The sequence below is a fragment of the Marmota flaviventris genome, chromosome 11 (genome assembly GCF_047511675.1).
Source record: "Marmota flaviventris isolate mMarFla1 chromosome 11, mMarFla1.hap1, whole genome shotgun sequence".
Taxonomy (NCBI): Eukaryota; Metazoa; Chordata; class Mammalia; order Rodentia; family Sciuridae; genus Marmota; species Marmota flaviventris.
This window is the reverse complement of record NC_092508.1, coordinates 55,255,141-55,274,836: the sequence shown is the minus strand read 5'-3', so window position 1 is coordinate 55,274,836 and position 19,696 is coordinate 55,255,141. Positions and strand designations below refer to the sequence as shown.

The 19,696-nt window shown below is 37.0% G+C and overlaps 2 protein-coding genes across 2 annotated transcripts in view; one reads left to right on the top strand and one right to left on the bottom strand.

The window, feature by feature from the left end:
• The window catches only part of Agps (alkylglycerone phosphate synthase), a 136,812-nt gene extending 129,661 nt beyond the window's left edge, over positions 1-7,151 (top strand). The window contains exon 20 of the mRNA XM_027946024.2: positions 1,543-7,151. Within this exon, the coding sequence (XP_027801825.2) occupies positions 1,543-1,664 (122 nt within the window). The 3' untranslated portion in view covers positions 1,665-7,151. The remainder of the gene's footprint in view (positions 1-1,542) is intronic.
• Positions 7,152-12,538: 5,387 nt separating this feature from the next.
• Positions 12,539-15,354, bottom strand: Ift70b (intraflagellar transport 70B). Its single transcript, XM_027946127.3, has one exon. The coding sequence runs from the start codon at positions 15,152-15,154 to the stop codon at positions 13,157-13,159; it is 1,998 nt and encodes a 665-aa protein (XP_027801928.1). The 5' UTR covers positions 15,155-15,354; the 3' UTR covers positions 12,539-13,156.
• Positions 15,355-19,696: the final 4,342 nt, after the last annotated feature.

Sequence of the window (19,696 nt, the reverse complement as noted above, 5' to 3'; positions counted from 1 at the left end):
AATTCTTAAAATCATAGAATATTAGAATTTAATAGACTATAGATTCTAATCCATTTGCAGATGAGAAAACTAAGGCTAATGCATAGTCATGAGTTGTCCCTTAAATAAAAGATCCTGGCAGAAAAATCTCTTACATAGCAGAGATTGTATAAGTAGTAATTTGTAATTTTTGCCTCTGGTTTTAGATATATTTTAAACAAAAGTTTTTATTTTGAATTCAGTTTTTTTTCCCCTGCTGAACCTCATTATCCCCTTTCTTAACACCAGCAATACTCCCTTATTTCTAAAATCTAGGCAAAAACCATGCTATTTATTATTTTGATGACAATTTGATGGTTTCCTGGAGAACTGGACACAGAAGATGGTTTGAGTTGAGCTGAGATGGTATTTAAGGTTTCCAAAAGGCAGATGCTATGATGTATTGCTGCAGCCTGATAAATGGGAGTGCATTTTAGAGTGACAGGCTGAATAGTTTAATGAGAGAAGGTTTCCTATTTCGGTTGGTCAACAAATCACTGTTGATGACTTTGGATCATAATGAACATTTGTGGAAAATGACCATTTGAGTAATGCATGTGTTTGAGAAATACTAACTACAAATAATCCTAACCATAAATTAAGACTTACTTATTTTGCCACAGATAAGTCAGCATATTGCTTTGTTTTTCAGTGCCAAATTAAGTTGACAGTTCAGAATTCTTTTACATATCCTTTCTTATAAAAGTTATATTTAGAAAAGTTTTGTTTTTCATTGAATGCCTTTTAAAGTATAATTCATGCTGCTAATTATTATGTTACTTCATTCTCAAATTAAATTAGTAAGACTTAGAAACAAAGAATAAGAACATGATAGTTGATAAAGCAAAAGATTAAGGTTAAAATGGATTAGGCATCTGATTTTTTTCAGTGCCAAAAATATTTCTTAATTAGAAAAAACAATAGGAAGAAAGTAACCATTATTTGGGAACATGCAAATTTATTTAAAAGCCTGTGACAAGAAAATGTAAACAGAAAGCTTCACAGCTAAATTTTTTTTTCCCTATAAGCCTGTTAAAGATTCAGATTTTTTTTTGGAAAAGTCTTTGTGCTCCTTAAAATATTTTAAGGATCTGTACTGTTAGTTTTGCAAAGCTTTGCCAACAAATTCATCCCAATGTGATGTTTTTCTTTAGTTAACTTTATTTTCTCTGAAACTTGGTATGTTTTAGTAGTTAAGATGGGGGTGGGTTCTTTTGAAATGCATGTTTTAATCATCATTTTTATTTGTAAAATGGGCTGTAATCTCAGTCCAAGCTTCCTTCAATCTCCATTTCATAGTTTACAGAGAAAGGAGACACTGTGTAGCACAGACTTCCCCTGGGAATGCATTGAGCTTAATGAGCTTGATAGTCTGGTGGGCTCAATAAATCAAATAAAGCAAAACATTTCTCATTTTTGAATAAAAGCATTTATCAAACAGTGTTTGTTCACTCGTGGTCACAAGATTGATTGGTTCCCAGCATCATAGTGTATATTGAAGCATTTTTGATTTTGTTTTTCCAGTGGGCAAGTTGCGGAAGCAGTGGCTAAAGGAAAGTATCTCCGATGTCGGCTTTGGAATGCTGAAGTCTGTCAAGGAATATGTGGACCCCAGTAATATCTTTGGAAATAGAAACCTTTTATAAATCCATTAGTATCATTATGAAAAATGTCACCTTTTTTTTTTTTTTTAAGCCTTGAGCTATATGGTTATACCAGTAATCAGATACATTATGGACTATATTTTGGCTACATTTGATTGTTGGTTTAACATAAGTTTGCTTTCATTCTGTAGTTTTGTTTCCACATCTATGGATTGACAGATGGTGTTCTTAAATCTCTCTCAGTGTAGGTATATCAGTTTACAGCCAGCTGTTTATAATTTCAAATTTTAGTCAAGCATCACAAGGCTACCAGATACTTCAGAGGAAGATGCTGCCTGCTGTTTTAGATTAATGCTTCCTCTTGAGGAACAAAGGCAGCTTTGGGTATCATCTATTGCTTCTCTGGCCTTTTTTTAAAAAAAAGAACGTTTTTGGGAAGCAGATATCTAGGAAAAGAGTCCACTGAGGAGTGATACAGGTATATGTTTTCTAAGAACATGTTATACTGTGATAGGACATTAAGGGAGGAAAGAATATAGGCAACCTGTTATTAGGAGGCCTTCAATTCTATAAGGTGCTTGGCCTACAGTTTTCTTTGAAATTAGTATACAGTTGTAATTACTAGTATAGGAATTACTCTGTGAGGGGACACATTTTTGTTCTTGATGTTTCTCTTTCTGCTGAGATATGAGTTTGTATTTGCATCACTGAGATCATTCATAGTATGTTTTGTAAGAAAAGCTGACTTATCCCTCACTTATTCCTGTGAAGGACAGGTTTACTATGAAATGAATGCCTTTATCCACCCTGAGTCCCAGTGTTTCTCCTGTCCCATGCTTGTTGCTGAGCTGCAGAAGCTGCAACAGGAACAGAAGGAAGACTCCTGACCCTAATGTCTCCAGCTGAAAGAGCCCTTTAGCTAAAGAAACAGTCATGATTTAGCATTTGGATTTGAAAGCCTCAACAGTTTCAATGACAAAAATCTTTAATTTTTTAAATTAACCCAAATAGCATGGTAAATTTTCATGTGAAAATAAGTTTCAAATTAGTTTTTAATAATGGTTTAATGCCTTTTTTTGAATTACTGGTTTAACCTAAATTTTTTAAAAAATGTATTAATGCATATACCATAATCAGAAGTTTGAAATATTATATTTCTTACGTAATAAAGAAAGCATTAATCACATTTAGCAAACATTTTTACATTTAACCTGGCTATTAAAATGAATGAAATTATTACTTTAAATCACTGTCTGTTTGGTTCATGTTTTACATTTTAAGATGGATTCTTTTCTTACTGCAATACCTAACTTTTGATAATTTTTTAAAACTAATATTTAATCAGATAATATATGTCAAAATGCAGATGATCCTTTGAAAGGACACTCTGTGTAGCAACAACTCCAAACTATTTTGGGGCAGTTTACTATCTTTTTTATCTGAAGTAGCCTTAACCAGAAAAGTGAAAATTTAAATTTGACAAAATGTATTTTTAAGACTTCAAAATGATAATTTTTAACTATTAAAATTGGCCTCAAACTAACAAAATTAAATCTGTAAACAAATCAAAATTAAGTACTAGTGTAACGACAAAAACTAAAACTATGTATTTTTAGAAGCTGCCTCTCTTCATTGGTGATTTATTTTTAATTATAAAATTTCCAGCAAATCTATGCTTAAAACCCTCGATGATTTGAAATAGTTGGACACTTGATGAGGAAATTGCCTCTAGAATGATCATATTCTCAACTTTATAAAATGCATCTATTCATGACGATGATTTCTCTAATTGGTGATCAAAATGTAAAATTTAGTAAGGTACTAATATCTCACTGAAAGTGTATACATGTTTCTGAGCAATTTTAAAAAATAAAACGGATTCACAAGCAGATCCATTCCTTTGCATGTGATTGTTCTAGTATTCTTTCCCAGGGAGTTGAGATTTCAACAACCTCACAAATCTGTATTAGATATTAAGAATCTATAAAGGTAACACCTGGAATTGTTGTGGTCACTATTCTACATGAACCTTATGGAAATTAGTGATTTATGTTTTTGTGTTTCTTTCTCCATGTATACAGGCCTTCCCAACCTTAATTTTATAATGGTGACTATATTTTGTAGTTGGAATCATTTCTACAGGGATCATTTTGAAACGCAAGAACGTTCATCAGTACTGTTTCACTCTGATTTAGTAAATCAGAAAGCCTTCACCCAGCTTTGACACACTCATATCTGGGAGGTGCCTGAGTACAGACTTAGTGTCTGGAGCACTGAGTTCATGAATATGCACAGAAGCACTTAAACCATACCTCTTATTTTTGAAGTATCTGAAAATGGCTTCATGAAAGTTAAAGCCTGGAGAACATTGTCTATGTGAGGCTTCTTAACTAATTCTGGACAAGTTTATTTAAAATTCTGAAGACCCATAGCCTATTTGGTTTTCTAACTGGGTAACACTGACTTTCTTAAGCTAGTCATGTTTGTAATATTTTGCTTATATTTTGCTGATGTCTTACTTGGTTGGGTTTTCAGTGGTAATGGGAACTTGCTGCTAGTGAGAAATGGAATTGAAGAGACCTAATATGAACAGGTCTCTTATTGGCCCTTAGAGAAACTGTTGCCTTAATGTTTGGTGCAATTTATAGTAGTGCAAAAGTGAGTTAGTCTTGAGCTTTTTTATTTTGGGTAAGAATTGTGGAAGTCAGGTGTTAATTGTGCCCAGTATTTACCACAGAAAAGAGGATTGCATTCTTCTGCTTCTGAATAATTAGGAGTTTTCTTCCTAAAAGCGCTTGCATATTGTGGGACTATTACTGTAAAGTTATTTGTGAAGCTGGAAGCCATCTAGTTGACATAGCTGTGTTGATTTGGAAAACAAAAAAATGCAATAAAGGATGAGCTGCCATCAGTGTGCATAATATACCAGATGCAGATGGTTGCAAGGAAACCTTTTTTTTTTTTTTTTTTTTTTTTTTTTCAGAATATTAGTAACTAAGTCCTAGCTTGCATTTTGACAATGCCTTTCTGCATGTTGGCCCCAGAGATTTTCCCTTGTCATTTTTTCAGAGCTACTTCTTAACTGCAGTCAATCAGAGAAGCTGTGAAGTCCTAAACTGCAGTGTGTTCCCTCAAGTCTTCAAATGGGCTGGGTTTGGATGAGCTTCTATTCCATATCAATATTAGAACACACTTATTCAATATGGATTGATTCACAAATTGCATGTGGTGGTGCTTGAGGCAGCCAAATGGAATGCTGTGGAAAGCATATCTACATTTTAAGGAACTGAGATAAGAGTAAAGGACAGCTTTAGTAGCTTTTTGTTTATCACTTAAGATTTAGCAACTTTGATTTTAATTAGGGCTTAGCTCATGGTAGGAAAAAAAGCAGAAAGTGTTACAGGTGCCAGTTTAGGATTGAAGAGTTCGCTGTTTCACCTTTGCTTTGAGTTATGGAAGCTTGGCTTTGCCCAAGGCTTCATGTTCCCAAATGAGCCATATGTCAACATATTCATTTAATTCTTACTAATATCACTTTCCTGAAAAGGAAAGGGGAAAAAAAATGAACTTATACGTTGATGCTGAAATCCAGAAAGTGTGAAAGGTTTACTGAAACTGTTGAAATATACTGACTGATATGAAGGATGTAAGTTACTCAGCTTTCTGTTCCCTAAGCCAAATAGTGTTTGTCTTCAGTGTGAAATTTAACTGTAAAAATTGCTTGTATAATGTTGAGAGATTATAGAAACGTATTATTAATAAACTGGACTTGGGTCTAAGTTTTTTTTTTCCTCAAAGGGAGTGTCAAGGTGTTATTTGTTCTATTTGCATATGGGTTTTTCTTTCATCTTTAGTCTATCATCTTAATATTTCCACTGATCTGAAAATAGGAAATTAGTTTTTATTGTTTTATTGATGTAGCCTAATCAGGTATAACCTATGACTAAATCTGTTTGGATTACTAACAGTCTGTCATTAGCTAGGTTGTATCAATCTCTAATTATTTTAAAAATCAATGTTAAATTCTTAGGAGGCATTTAGTTTTTTGTAATTATAAAGAATTCCCTTTAAAAACCTTGGAAGAATCTCAAAGAATGAGCTTTCTCTTGCTTTTCTAACTATAGAATTTAATTCCTTAACAAATATCTATCATACTCAAGCCAAAGAGCCATCACTGAATTCAGTTAACTTTAGGTCTGTGAAATTATTTCTTTTTAGGTTCCCAAAGGATATTATTTTATATATTTTTCACACAGGAAAAATAATACATTAAGTATTGCTAGTAAAATTTTTCAGGTGTTCTGAATTCCCATTCTGAAAGAGAGAGAGAGAAATCTGGTTTTCATGTAGATTTCTAAGTAACATATATACATGTTTTTAAGGCACCTTATTGTTGGCAGTGTTTTTCATGACCACCTTAAGCACCCCACATGAAACATGTTTTAACTCTTAATTGGATATTCAAAAAGAACATGACATGCTTATACTGGTATAGTTTCTATAAATAGTTATTTACTGAGCTACTTAAATAGTACCCCCTTGTTCACAGTGCCTTTTTGGGATTTCCTCTGCCCCCCCCCCACCCCCATCATGAAATAGCCATTTAAAATGAGAAGAAGAGGACAAGTCTTTAAAGACAGAGGTTATTTATCAGCTCAAGGCTATTCCTCTTTAAAAACATGTCAGGAATTAAGTAGTTGTGCATTAATCTGATAATCCTCTCCATTGTTGGTTTGGCTCATCTAGCATATTTAATTAATTGTATGGTGGACTTGTACCCTCACATACAGATGAGGTACTAATCAGTCAACAGGAATTTTCATCCCTACATTTTCATTCCTACTGTCCCAACCTGGTAGCTCTGAAGTGTGGCTATTCACCCAGCCTTGAGACACTTGCTCTGTGCTTTGGATGTCTGCTCACATGGTCCCTGGGGAGCAGAGCCTGGAAGGGGGAGTGGGGTCTATTCTTTATATTGTGTGTCAGTCCTTTTGTGTGATTTTGCCTTCCGATTAATAAATATTTTTGTTCCTGAACAGTGGTAAATCTTATGAGAATTATGTGTAGGTCATATTAATTTTTGTCCATTTTTGCTAAGCCTGTGAAATACTTTGGCTCTGATACAACTTGAATAAAATCTTATCCTGAGTCTTCCTCCAAGGCAGTGCGTATTCCTGCCAGTACTCTAGTAATCTTTTGGGAATTATGTGTGGGTAAGCACTTGTATGTAAGCCATTTTACTGCTGTAACTAATGCATACAGTTCTTCTCTTTACATTTATAGTCTAAAAGTGGATATGTAGTGGGAAGGGAAGTTCCTGAGAGATTCCAGTATAGCGTTGTCAATTCATACTGAGCCATGTTGTTTTCCACAAGGGCTCAAAACATAGTCTATGTACTGTGATTTCGGTGTATGTTCAGATTCTCTTTTATTGGTTTCCCTCCAGTGTACTGTTCTATAAGCAAATGCCCATGTGTGATTTTTTTTTTTTTAAGATGTGCTGGGAACAAATAAAATAATATCAAAACAGCTTATTGTTACAGAAATTTTTATTTACTTCATACTGATTTCATTTAACCTGTGTTCCTTTTACTTCTACCCACTAATACATTGTCCTGCCTTCTGTAGTCATAAAGAATTGGCCATTTGTTCTGTTGAAGTGTAGTTCTTCAGGTGTTTAAAGACTGATCTCATGGGCCCTCAGACCTTTTCCAGTCAGCGTTTGCTCCTGTCATTTCTCAGACCCTTCACCATCCTAATCTTCTCTACATGTGCCCAGTTTTTAAAGTGAGTTGTGTAGGCCTGAATACAAATATACCAGAGGTTGACCAATGCTTCCCTTATTATAGTCACTAATAAATGCATGTTTGCTGGGCATTGCACTCTCCATGCACACTGAAATTAAATTTAACAGGGTTATTTTCTCTGCATGTGACATTTTATTCACATTTACCTGGAGGTGATTTTTCTAAGGCTCCTTTTCCTGTTACTTTATTTATCCCCACTAAAATTTGTTCTCTTAGTAGGTTTTGCTCCAGATTTTCAGAATCTTAAGATTTTGACCTGTACCCAGAATATTTTCTGTCCCATCCAGCTTTGTATCATTCGTAAAATTGAGACAAATACTGTCTGTATTCTCATCTAAATAGTGGCAGACAACAGGTACTCTATAAGGGATTGCTTGACCCACCATCTGATCTTCCAACCATGAACAAGCATTTAGATTCCATTTGACATACTGTTGTCCACCTCATATTTTTACATTTTGTCCACAAATAGTCTTTTTACTCAGTGAGTCAGTATCTGTTAACCAAACATTAAATACACAATCATGTTTGCTTAACTTAACATTGTTAGCTGCCAGACTCAAATACGGATAAAGCTTGCTGCCCCAATTTCCTGTGCTACCCAGTCAGGAAAAGACGTGAAGTTTACTTTTGCCTGTGTTTGTCCTCAGGGGCACGTCTTTCCAGAAGACTCATAAACCCGGGGCCTACTATTGGCTGATGGACAAATTCTGAAATCCATCCTTGCACATAATTCAGCCATATCCATTGTACTTCATTATGCTGGGGAAAAAAAAAAAAAAAGTCTGTCTCACCATGAAGCTGTAAAATAGGAAATGATGGGGTTCTAAAGGTTAAGAACAAAGTGGAAACAACTCTAGACCTTCTGGGTATGCATCATTTTTCTCTATCCATATACATCACTTTCCCTATTTTGTAAAATGAAAATCTATAAGGTCCCTTCTAACCCTTCTCAGTGATTCCAGTTGAGTCTATGTACTTGTGCTGAACACTGCCCTAAAATTTACTATTAATTATTTAATTTTTAATTTACCCTTCAAATGCCAGACTGTGGAAAGAGGCAATTTTGTTTTCACAGCACTACTGTCAAGGAAGTGGAATTATCCCCTTTTTATTGATGAAAAAAAGTTAGTTAAGAAACACCCTTAGTGGTAGAAAGTGACATTGTTGGGTTATGCAGTTGAGTATGACTATACCCTATACCACTGTGCTGCTGGCTGCTTCACTGCAGAGTGCAGGGTAACTATGGTTTGTACAGAATTTCTGCTTTTATATATATATATATTTGTTTTAGGTGGACACAATATCTTTATTTTTCTGTGGTGCTGAGGATCAAACCCAGTGCCTCATGCATGCTAGGTGAGCACTCTACCACTGAGCCCCAGCCCCAGCCCCAGAATTTCTGCTTTTTAAAGCAGATTATTAGTCATTGTCCTTTATAGAGGGGACGAGTAAGGAAATACAGTCCCCTACTACCAGGTGAAAGCTGCTTTCTTCAGGAACACATATCACAGAAATAGCAGAAAGTCTTTTGAATCAGTTGCTGTCTTGCTATGTAAATGTTTACTCCACAGTGTCCTGCATGGATGAGTTTATGGGTTTAATATGAAACTCAAGTGCAAGTGCTGCATCTGATGACTTAGTAAATTTGCAGTTTTGACTAATTTTGTACTCTCTGAGCTGCACTTTAAAATGTAACCTATTTCTGTAAGTCAGACATTTTCCAGAGAGGCTGGAGAGTGAAAGAAGTGTTTAAAAAAAAAAAAAGTTCTGTTATAATCTAAGTTTAAAATCTAATCTAAGTTTAGAATCTGGTGGTTATGGTCAGATTATGTAGTTGGACAACTAAGAACCTGGAGTCATCTGTTCATCAAAAAATGTGCTGTTTGGCTTAACACTAAGGGCGTGGCTCAATAAGTAAAAAATATGGAAAACCCAAGTGTAATTTTAGCAGAAGGAGGTCAACACTGGATAAGAGATACTGGGTGTCATGCTAAAGTTAAAAGGCATTGAGCTGCAAGTCACACTGATACCAGGAAGCTACTCAGTGGAGCAGGGAATGCCCTTAGAAAAGCACAGCTCTCAGATGTTTCCAGATTTTCCATGGTCATTAAGGAAGAAAAAAAGGAACCTAAAACAAAAAATTCTATTTGAAAATGTTGATGTTCACTTGAAATGAAAATTTTGTCTTTGGTGATGTTATTCTTTTAAAATGAGGTGGTTTAGGCAGCCAGTCTGCTTACCTAGAATTGGACTTCAGCACTGCTCACGCCCTGGGACTCCATTGTGGAAGTAAACCCAGGAGAGGATTTGTGGGGCAGCAGGGTCAGAAAGTTGCTTTCTTAAAACTTCCCATCCAAGTCATTTGCCCTTTCTTATCTCACATTTCCTAATAATTTTATGTCTTTGGAAGTTTAACATATAGCTCTCTAAAAACAAATCACTGTAATGTTGAGCCAAACCTATTATGACTATATATATATATGTATGTATGTATGTATGTATATATATATACACACACACACACACACACACACACACACACCACCTGTATCACACTCCATGCTTCATCACATCCAGAGAGTAAAACTGTCTAATTACAAATGATTCACCTCCTTCTCCATAAAATTCTCCCAGCTCCCAGTGGTCTGCTTCCCAAGACTGGGTTAGAGTTTGCCCAACTTTCATAGATGGTATTAGTGCAGACATCATGCCACAGCTGAGGTCACAAAGAGGAACTGTCATGAAGAATACAAATCCTTTGGCTGGCATATCATGTCATGATCAAAGGATTCTGTTTGTAGTGGTTCTACACTAATATTAAGTTCTTGTTTATGCCTATAATCCCAGCAACTAGGGATGCTGAGGCAGGAGGATTGCAAGTTTTGTGGCCAACCTGGGCAATTTAGTGAGACCCTTTCTCAAAAAAAAAAAGGGGGGGGGCTTGGAATATAATTCATTTATATAGTATCCCTGAATTTAATCCTCAGTACCACTAAAAAATGGGGGGAAAAAAAGTTCATTTCTGAGAAAATGGATATAACTACTTGTATACAAACACAAGCTCAGATTCTGTATGTGCATGTGTTGAGGTCAGAAAGTTGCTAAGATTAAGGAATACTGGTCTTGCATTTGATACCTTCAAAATAGACTACAGATATTATGAAGAAATCTTACAAGGAAAAGCTTTAGCAATACAGGGAAATCTCCCCGTTTGTCAAGAAAAATGCTTTTGACACTGTTAGGTATGCTCTGGGAGCATAGAATAAAGCTTTTTGTCAGAGCTTTAAAGATGGAGGCTTTAAAATTATATTTATATATATATATATATATAAATTTATATATTTTATATATACCTTCACCTTACTTTTATGTGGTACTGAGGATCTAATCCAGGGCCTCATGTGTGCCAGGCAAGCGCTCTACCCCTGAGCCACGGCCACAGCCAAAGATGGAGGCTTTTGATCAAATAGCAAACTATGGAGTCATTGTAAAGCCACTTGCCTTTTACTACCAAGAAATAGAGCCAGGGTACTTTGAACATGAATTTAAAAGATATATATCCTGAGACTGGGGATATAGCTTAGTGATAGAACACTTTCCTGGCATGCACAAGGCCCTGGGTTAAAAAAAAAGCATCAGATGTATACCCTAAAAATAAAGGACAGTCAATGCCTGGGGAAGTTAAGAATGCTCTCACTCTCCCCAAACTCCTCCAGGCCAGTGAACTTTTTAAATATGGTTCAGGAGACTGTTGTCACTAACAACCATGTGAATCCAGGTAAGTACTTACTTCAGTGGAGAGCCTGGTTAAGGGGAAAAATGACCTTTATTCCTTTAGTCAGTGGTAGCAGCAGTCAGGATTTCCTGATGCATTACTTTCCAGGAAATCCCAACTGCCCAGCAACAAGGGACTAAAAACTTGTTCTGAAAAGCTTTTTATGTTCTGCAAAGTTAAATTAGACATACATGGAAACCACAAACACATAGCACCTGGTTAAATAAATTTTGGCTGAATAAAGGCCAGGCTATTTGCAAAAGGAAATCTGGAAAACATTTGAGTGGCTAACATTACTTATTTTATACTTTTCTCTCTTTAGGAAAAAAAAAAAAAAAAAAAAAAAAGTGGTTTGGTTTAGAGGAAAAAAAAAAAAAAAAACCCCAGAATTTTACTGTGAGTGAAGAAAATAAGTTCAATTACTTTCCAAATCAAATCTTAAGGGGCTATGTAGACTGAGGCGCTATCATGGAGTGATTGTAGCAACACTTAATACAGAAATTGGTAAACAAAAAATATTTCCCATACATAGAATGGGATGTGAGACGCACTGAAGAGGTCATATAAACATTGTTCTCCAAATGTGGAATAAACTATCACTGGTAAGTGATAGTTAAAGTAATTTCTGATCTAATAGATCTGAGTGCCAGCCTTCATGCTACTGGGAAATTATGCTGAACCTACATCTGAGTACGTATGTGACTTATGAGTTTCTCCCCAAAGGGGAAAAAAAAAATCTCATTTTGTAGAAATTGATTATGTTGAACAATAAGAAATTGCTAATTTCATAGGTTAAAAACTGTCAAAAGCAGCAATTTCATATGATTTAACCTTTCATTTCTTTTTTTTTTTTTTTTCTAAAACAGGTCATTGGAGAAAGGGGTGAGGTGGGGAGAAACAGATAATAAACTTCATTAGGATTCAGAAAATAAAACACCTGATCAGAATCAGTGGGTTCCCAAAGGGAACTTGAAAACACTATTGGGAGTTGTATATTGAAACTAACTATGAATCTACAAAAGGTTTCACAATTGACTATTCATCAGAGATAGGTGTATAAAAAGTTTTAGGGATGGGTAAGAAGGCAACGTGGGAATAGCATGGAAGATTTGTCCTTATCCAAAACACTACAACATGGAAACAACAGCATATCCTAAATTGTAGACACAAAGGTAGGAATTAAGAACTGAATTCTCAAGAGATGCTCTCAGTCACTGTAAAAGATAAATGAAAACAAAGTTATCATAAAAAATAATAACAGTCTATCTTTTTCACGTATTCAGGTTATTAACAAATGGACCAAAACAAAATCTTGGAAATCGGTTTCTTTTAATGATTTATTGTCTCTGCAACATAGCATCATAATTTGTTAAATGAACAAGATCTGCCACTGAATCTTGCATGTTAAAAAATATATATAAAACCTAAGGAATTTTGGTTAACTAAAAAATTTATCTATTTGGAAAACCAAATATCCTAAAACAGGAAAGATATCCTAAACTCTGTAAAAATCTATATCATACATTAACATGAGGGCAAGTTGTGAGAACACAACAATCTTTGAAATTATTAAAAACCTAGAAGTCCTTACACATTAGCTACTACTCAATTCTGGATTTAGTGACTGGTCCCTAGGTAATGTAATATATATAAGGTTGCCTCAAGATACATAAGAGCACAAACAATAACAAAAGGAAACAAGTAATAAGTTCTAAAAGACATAACATCCCATATCAGTTTTTAACTTTTGACAATTCTTTCTGGGAAAACAGTTCTTAAGATATTTCATTCTGTGGGGAATTTAAAAATGAAAGTTTATCTAATATTTTTTATAATACTAAAGTGTACAAAGTGCAACATATAACAAATATAAATGCCAAAGGCTAAATATAGAAAAATAGTACAAAATTTATATAACAAAGCTATTCCAACAAAGTCATCATCTATAACTATATATTCCATCCTATAATCTCATAAATCAAAGCTCTTAACTGTCTGGACTCATATGTGACTGTGTTCTTTCCAATATGAATTCTTTCTTCTTCCAAGGGTTGTTCTATAACAGCAGGTATGTTTCTGCCATAAAGTTCACAGTGTTCTAGAAACTGCACACATTCTTGAATAACATTGTCACGAAGCATGATTGTGTGCTTTGACATGTTTTCTAATAAGGACAGGAAGCATCTTTTGGCATAATACCAGGTATCAGTTCCTAGCTTTTTACTGTAAGGTTCCAAGCTTTTGATAACTCGAGAGATACCAAAGTCATAATTTCCTTTGGCACAATAAAGTGTTCCTATCACCAAATTCACAATGCAGAGATGGTAGATTTTCCTGTCTGGGTCATCATAGGACAGCTGCTCTTCCTCCTTTTCAATCTTCCTCATCAGCTCCTCTGCTTCTTCATTTTGACTTGTCATAATATAGGAAACACAGAGGTTAGCTAATACAATAGCACTGACATTCAGGATGTTATCATAGTGCTTCTTGACGATGGGTTCATAGAAACCAATGGCTTCTTTGTATTTGTTCTCCTGCATGAACAGAACATGAGCCACATTCAACTTCCACACATCATGGTCATTACAGAATTCCACAGATTTGCGGAAAATCTTTTCTACCATCAAATAATTTTCAAGATTCCAGTAGATCTTTGCCTGGGCCATCAGCACAGGAATGTATTTCTCAAGGGCTTCATCATATTCATTCACCACCTTTTTGACAGCTTCTTCATCTCTATTGTGTCTTGCTTCCTGTACTTGTATGGTAAGTTTACGAAGCTGCTCAGTCAGCATCCCTGCTAGGCCATCAAGCTTAATGAAAGCTTCTTCAGGAGCTGTCTGGCAAGTGATCAGGGCATCCAAGAAGTCATAGAGATAGGGTGTGAGGAATTTATAAGTCAAATGGGCATTTTCTGCCAGGACATCTGCTGCCAGGTCAAAATACTCATATTTACAGTAGAGCAGCAAAAGATTGCCAAAAGTCTCTGGGGGGAAGGGGTTCTGTTGGAGCAAAAACTGTAGCTTCTCAAACCCTTCTGTAGGCTTGGCATCCATATTCATGAGTGCCTGGTTGTGCAGGGTCACAGGGTCCAATTCTTCCTCTGCCCTAGGTGGCATGTCAGTGAGAGCTTCCTGGGCTGCCTCATAGTTTCTCAGCTGGTATTCTATGGCTGCCTTAAGGTTGAAGGCTTCCACCAGAGCAGTCTGGTGGAGGACTAAAGTGTTGCCAACACTGCGAACATCAATGCCCTCCGTGGTCATGCCCACACCAAGCTCTGGGTGCTGACGGATACCACGCTCAATAATGTCGGCAATATGCTTCAGAGCCGGGGCATAGTGCCTGTTACTATAATAGGCCAGTGCCAAGTTGTAGGAAAGGTCAGGCTGGTAGCCTGAAGCCTGCAGGGCCGCAAAGAATTTGGCACAGGCAGCTTCGTAGTGTCCCTCCTTGTACAGCAAACAACCCAGGTTGATCTGACCATCAGGCTCATTCTCACTTCCACTCTCTTCCCCCCCTTCCTCACTCAGCAGCTGCTCCACCAGGCTCCTGGCCCCTGGCAGGTCACCCTCACTGTACTTGATAGCAGCTTGCAGGCGGAGGACCTGGCTGTGGTAGGCGGGATTGTCCAGGAGGAGGAAGGCCACCCGCGTGGCCTCTGGATAAAGGCCGGCCTTGTACAGAGCCTGGGCCTGATACAGGCGGTACTGCTCGAGTTCTGGGTGCAGCTGGCCCAGCTGCTCATAGCACTCAGCGGCCAGCGCGAACTCCTGCAGGCGGTAGTAGCAGTAGCCCAGCAGCGACAGGCCGGCGCGGCTCCTGGGGCTCCGCTGCAGCTCTGCACCCAGCAGCTGCACCGCCTCGGCGTAGCGGGAGTCGCGGATGAGCCGGTACACGACGGCGGTGAACTCCCCGTCGGGGATCTGCGTGCTGCTCAGCCCCGCCATAACTGCCAGGATTGCGATGCTTGCTGGTTTCCTAGGCAACCAGACCTCCGGAAACGGAAGTCGATCGGAGGTTTACCCTGCCGCGGAAGGAGCCGGTTAGGAATAAAAAGGAAGCACTGACTGAGTCTCAACTTCTGGTTTCGTTTTGGATGACTCAGGACTGAGTAGTGGCAGGGAGCTGGGCTAGCGAGACGAAATTCTTCAGGCCGTTCAGTGGCGTAAACTCCACTTCCCGGCATGCATCTTTTCAGTCGCGCGGGATCTCGGGGCGTTGCCGCTCTGCATGCTGGGAGGCGTTATTCTGTCTTTATGGGTTAGGCGCTTGGAGGGATGCGGTGTGAACAGCCTTTATTCCTCCTTTAAAATGAAGGTTGTATATTGTGTTTCTATTATGCCTCCTCGGTCTCGTGTGGTGGAGTAAGGTTTAGGGTCCGAGGTTCCTTGCAATGTTCAGTATTCATCCTGTGATGCAAAGAAGTGGTTTCATTTTGCGTTTTATTTTTACTTTTTTTAATTAGGAACTGGATGGTAAAAGAAGGTTATCTTCTTGTAATAGGCCTGGAAGCAGAGTAGATTCTTTTTATGTTGCCCTGAGGGCACACTTTCTAAGAACAGATTAGTACAATTAGCAGGAGTCCTTATTTGGTCGTGTGGCGAGGTTGGCCAGAGAAAAAGTCCTGTGCATCTTAACTGGTAGTGAGAGAGAATTGAGTTTTAGATCCAAGCATCATTTCTCACCTCCTCTTTTTTTTTTTTTTTTAATGACAAACATTACTGAGTGAATGTTAGCTGTTAAACCTGGCCATAGCCACTGCTTTGGTGTTCTAACTTTCACTACCAGGTAGAAACGTTGGTAAAAAGCATGCCTTGGCTTTTTCAAGGGTAAAAATATGCAATACTAATATGTATACCTTCCCTACACATTGTTCCTTTTCTCTCTTAACTACGTTAGCAGCTTGTGATGTGTAGGTTTGTAAGTGACAGATACTCAGCTTCTACTTTTCATATTTGAAAATATGTTTCTGGATATTATTGAGCCGATTAAAAAGTGGATTTTTTTTTTTTCCAGCTAGGCCCGGTGGCCTGCAATTTCAGCGACTGGGGAGACTAGGCAGGATCAAAAGTTCTAGGAACATGATAACTTAGGTGACCCTGTTCCAAAATTAATTTTAAATGGTGGCAGGGTGGGGGTACGGTGGAGAGTTTGTTGGGCATGTAGCTGTGTGGTTGAGCATTTCTTGAGTTCCATCTGCATTACCAGTAGGGGCGGGGGAATTTTTTTTTTTTTTTTTTCAGTTAAAATACAATCGCCCACCTCTAATCTCAAATTCTTAGTTTGAAGATCTCTGTGTAGATTTACTAGATTGTACAAGAAATAACTCTTGGTTTTCTTTATTTCTTTGTCATGTATTTGGAATAGATTCCACATTAGTGTCCCAGGTCTATTTTTGTATAATGTCTTTTTAACTTCATAGTGCCCATGATGGAGCAGTGAAAAAGTAGGGACTTAATTATCATATAAAAATACATTGAGGCACTGATAAGCCATGATATGATTGACTTAGAAACTAGAATTCAAGAGAGCATAAGTACAATTTTTCAGCTATATATTGGAGAAGTACTCAATTATTACAAATTAGAAGTACTTTTGAGAAGTACTCAAAATTACAAAACTTGTTTAACCCAGTTGTAAACTGTGTTGTTTTCAAGATACTAATATCATACATATGAAGCACTTCTGCAGGTGACCTGGGGCAGAGTGTAGTCTTCCAAGATAAAGGAATTGAGATTGGCCTTCCTATCACCTGAGGTAAATAGTCCAAGTCAAAGTGACTTCAAAGCAGGTATGTTATCTGCCTCCTCAATTCATTGCTGCCCATAAATCTTTTCTGTATATAAATTTTGGAGCCAATATCAACCATATTGCATGAAATTCTATCCCTTACATGTTAATTATACTATTACATACTAATTTCATACTATTGCATGAAATTCTACTACTTATATACTAATCTTAATAACTACCCTGAATTCTGCAAATTACAGATGGAGAGCCTGTGACTCAGAAAGGTTGAGTAACCTCCCAGGATCATAGAAGTAGATAAGAAGTGGCTGAACCCTGCTGTCTAAAAGCTGTGTTCAGAAGGAAAGAGTAACTGATGAATTAACTTAATCCATGTGTCATGTATGGGCCTATCTTTGAGGGAATATTAGTAACTTGCTCTTTAAAATTGTCATGATTTTTCCATTAAAACAACTGATCTTTGTGCAGCAGAAATTTGAACTTTCTGACCTGAATTGTGTTTGTAAGCAGGTGTTAGGAAGTAATTAGTAGGCAATGGTGTAGATCCTGGTCACCTGTTACAGCTAGAAAGAGACTTCAGCTAGCATCTGAATGGTATATTATAAAGTGGCTGACTTCACACACTTAGGCATTATTTTCCCTTACTGAGAAGTTACCCACAACTGTATTCTTCTGGATAGGATCAGACAAGAAACTGCCTACTACATGCATATCATCAAAAGGCCAGAAGTACCCATCCCAGGAGGATTGACTGTAGCTCTGGACACCACACAAGATCACCAGAGGGACTGGGGTTGTGGTTCAGTGATAGAGCATTCACCTAGCATGTGTGAGACACTGGGTTCAATCCTCAGCATCACATAAAAATAATAATAAATACAGAAAATAACGAGATTGTGTCCACTACAACTAATAATATTTAAAAAAAAAAAAAAAAAAAAAAAAAAGATCACCAGAGAAAGAAGCTGAGGGAGCCACTAAAACCTTATGCCAAGGCTTTTTCAAACCTGTCCTCCAGCTGTAACTCTTTCCAGTCTTCAATCCAGGGAGATATGTAGGTTGAGAGACACTGGCCAGTGTCACTCAATAATAAGGAAGTAAGGAGTCCTCTTCTTTATACCTGCCTGATTAACATTTACTCCTAGGAAACAATTAATATTTAAAAAGCTCAATATTTTAAAATCCTTATATATTGACTGCTATTTTGGGTAAATTGCTATTAAATCAAGGCAAGATGGCAAAACATGAAAATGGGAAATTGGCTTTTATCTTTTTAGCCTTATTCTGTTTTACAGAGTTGTATTTGCATCGTGAAAGCATTTACCTTCAAATGACTTCTTGAAAATGTATGAAAAATAAAAGGATGATCATCTGTCCTGTACATTGCTTTGATCATTACAGAAATCAGTTGGAGTTCTCTTCTAACTGTGAGCCTGGCAGCTGAAATGGGCAGGAGAGAAGCCATTCTGTGTCTTCTTCCTTGTGATGCTACTACAGAGGCCTGGCTTATGAAAAGCAGGACATTCGGTTTAGACAGATGGAGGGTAGGGTCATTTTCAAAATGAAAACGAGTGTACTAATCACACTGGGAAATTGGCACGACCATCACTGCTGCTGTGATAGACTGACTTTTATTTAGTCTCTAATAGGCATTTGGGGAATAGATTGGCTTTTTAGGGGAGATGGAGGAAAGAAGGCCCTTTAATTAACAATAGAAATTCTAGAAAGCAATAAACTAGGTAGGATATTATAAATAATCACAAAGAATCATTTTGTTTGCAACAGAATCTTAAAAGCTGGAGCATATATAAAAAAGTAAGTCTGTAATACCATTCCCAGCAATAAGAAGGCATTTGTGTTAATAAATGATTTAATGCCTTAAAGAAAGGAATTGGGCTTTCAGGAAATGGCTTAGGACTCAGGGTGGATTTTGCTGAATAAGGGGAGGCAAATTTACTGTGTAGAATTCCATTGAGGCATAGTGTGGCAGGGCTGAAAAGCATGATATTTGGTTCTGAATTTATTTATGTTTCTGCCTGCCAAAATGTGACATGACTAAATTTCATGTATTCTATTTGGCAGTCTCTTTTAAAACTAGTTGTGAGTAATTATTTCTTTTTGTTTTGTAAAGATAACTAGTTATTGTTGTTGGTTTCATTGCTTATTGATGAATATTTAAACCATAGCTGTGGTCAAATATTTTTCTTAATAAAAGAAAAACTTCTTGCAAAACCGTTTTCTGGTTATTTTGTGTCCCATTCATTTTTGACCATTTTCTTCAGGATGGCCACTTTGGGAGGCTCAGTTTTCTTACTTTCTCTGGAGTCCAGATTGACTTTTTGTCCCTATGCAAACATTAATGATTGTAGGACTGACCCTCCTGCTATAATTCCTCTTATTTTATACTCCCCAGAACGCAAAACAGGGAACAAAAGAATAAATTAAGCTGGGTGCAGTAGTGCATAACTGTAATCCTGGCAACTCAGGAGACTAAGGTAAGAGGATCACAAGTTCAAGGTCAGCCTGGGCAACTTGGTGAAATCCTAAGCAACTTAATGAGACCCTATCTCAAAATAAAAAAGGCTGGGAATGTAGCTCAGTGGTAAAGCACCCTTGGGTTCAATACCCAGTACCCAAAACAAAAAGAGAATAAATTAGTGCCAAATTTGTAACGTAGTTGACTGATGTTTAGGAGCATATGTTCAGTCTTTCAAGACTTTTTGAAAGGATTCTATACC

Excerpts from the sequence above, each read along its gene's own strand:
- Ift70b (XM_027946127.3), bottom strand. The coding sequence starts at position 15,154 with ATGGCGGGGCTGAGCAGCACGCAGATCCCCGACGGGGAGTTCACCGCC.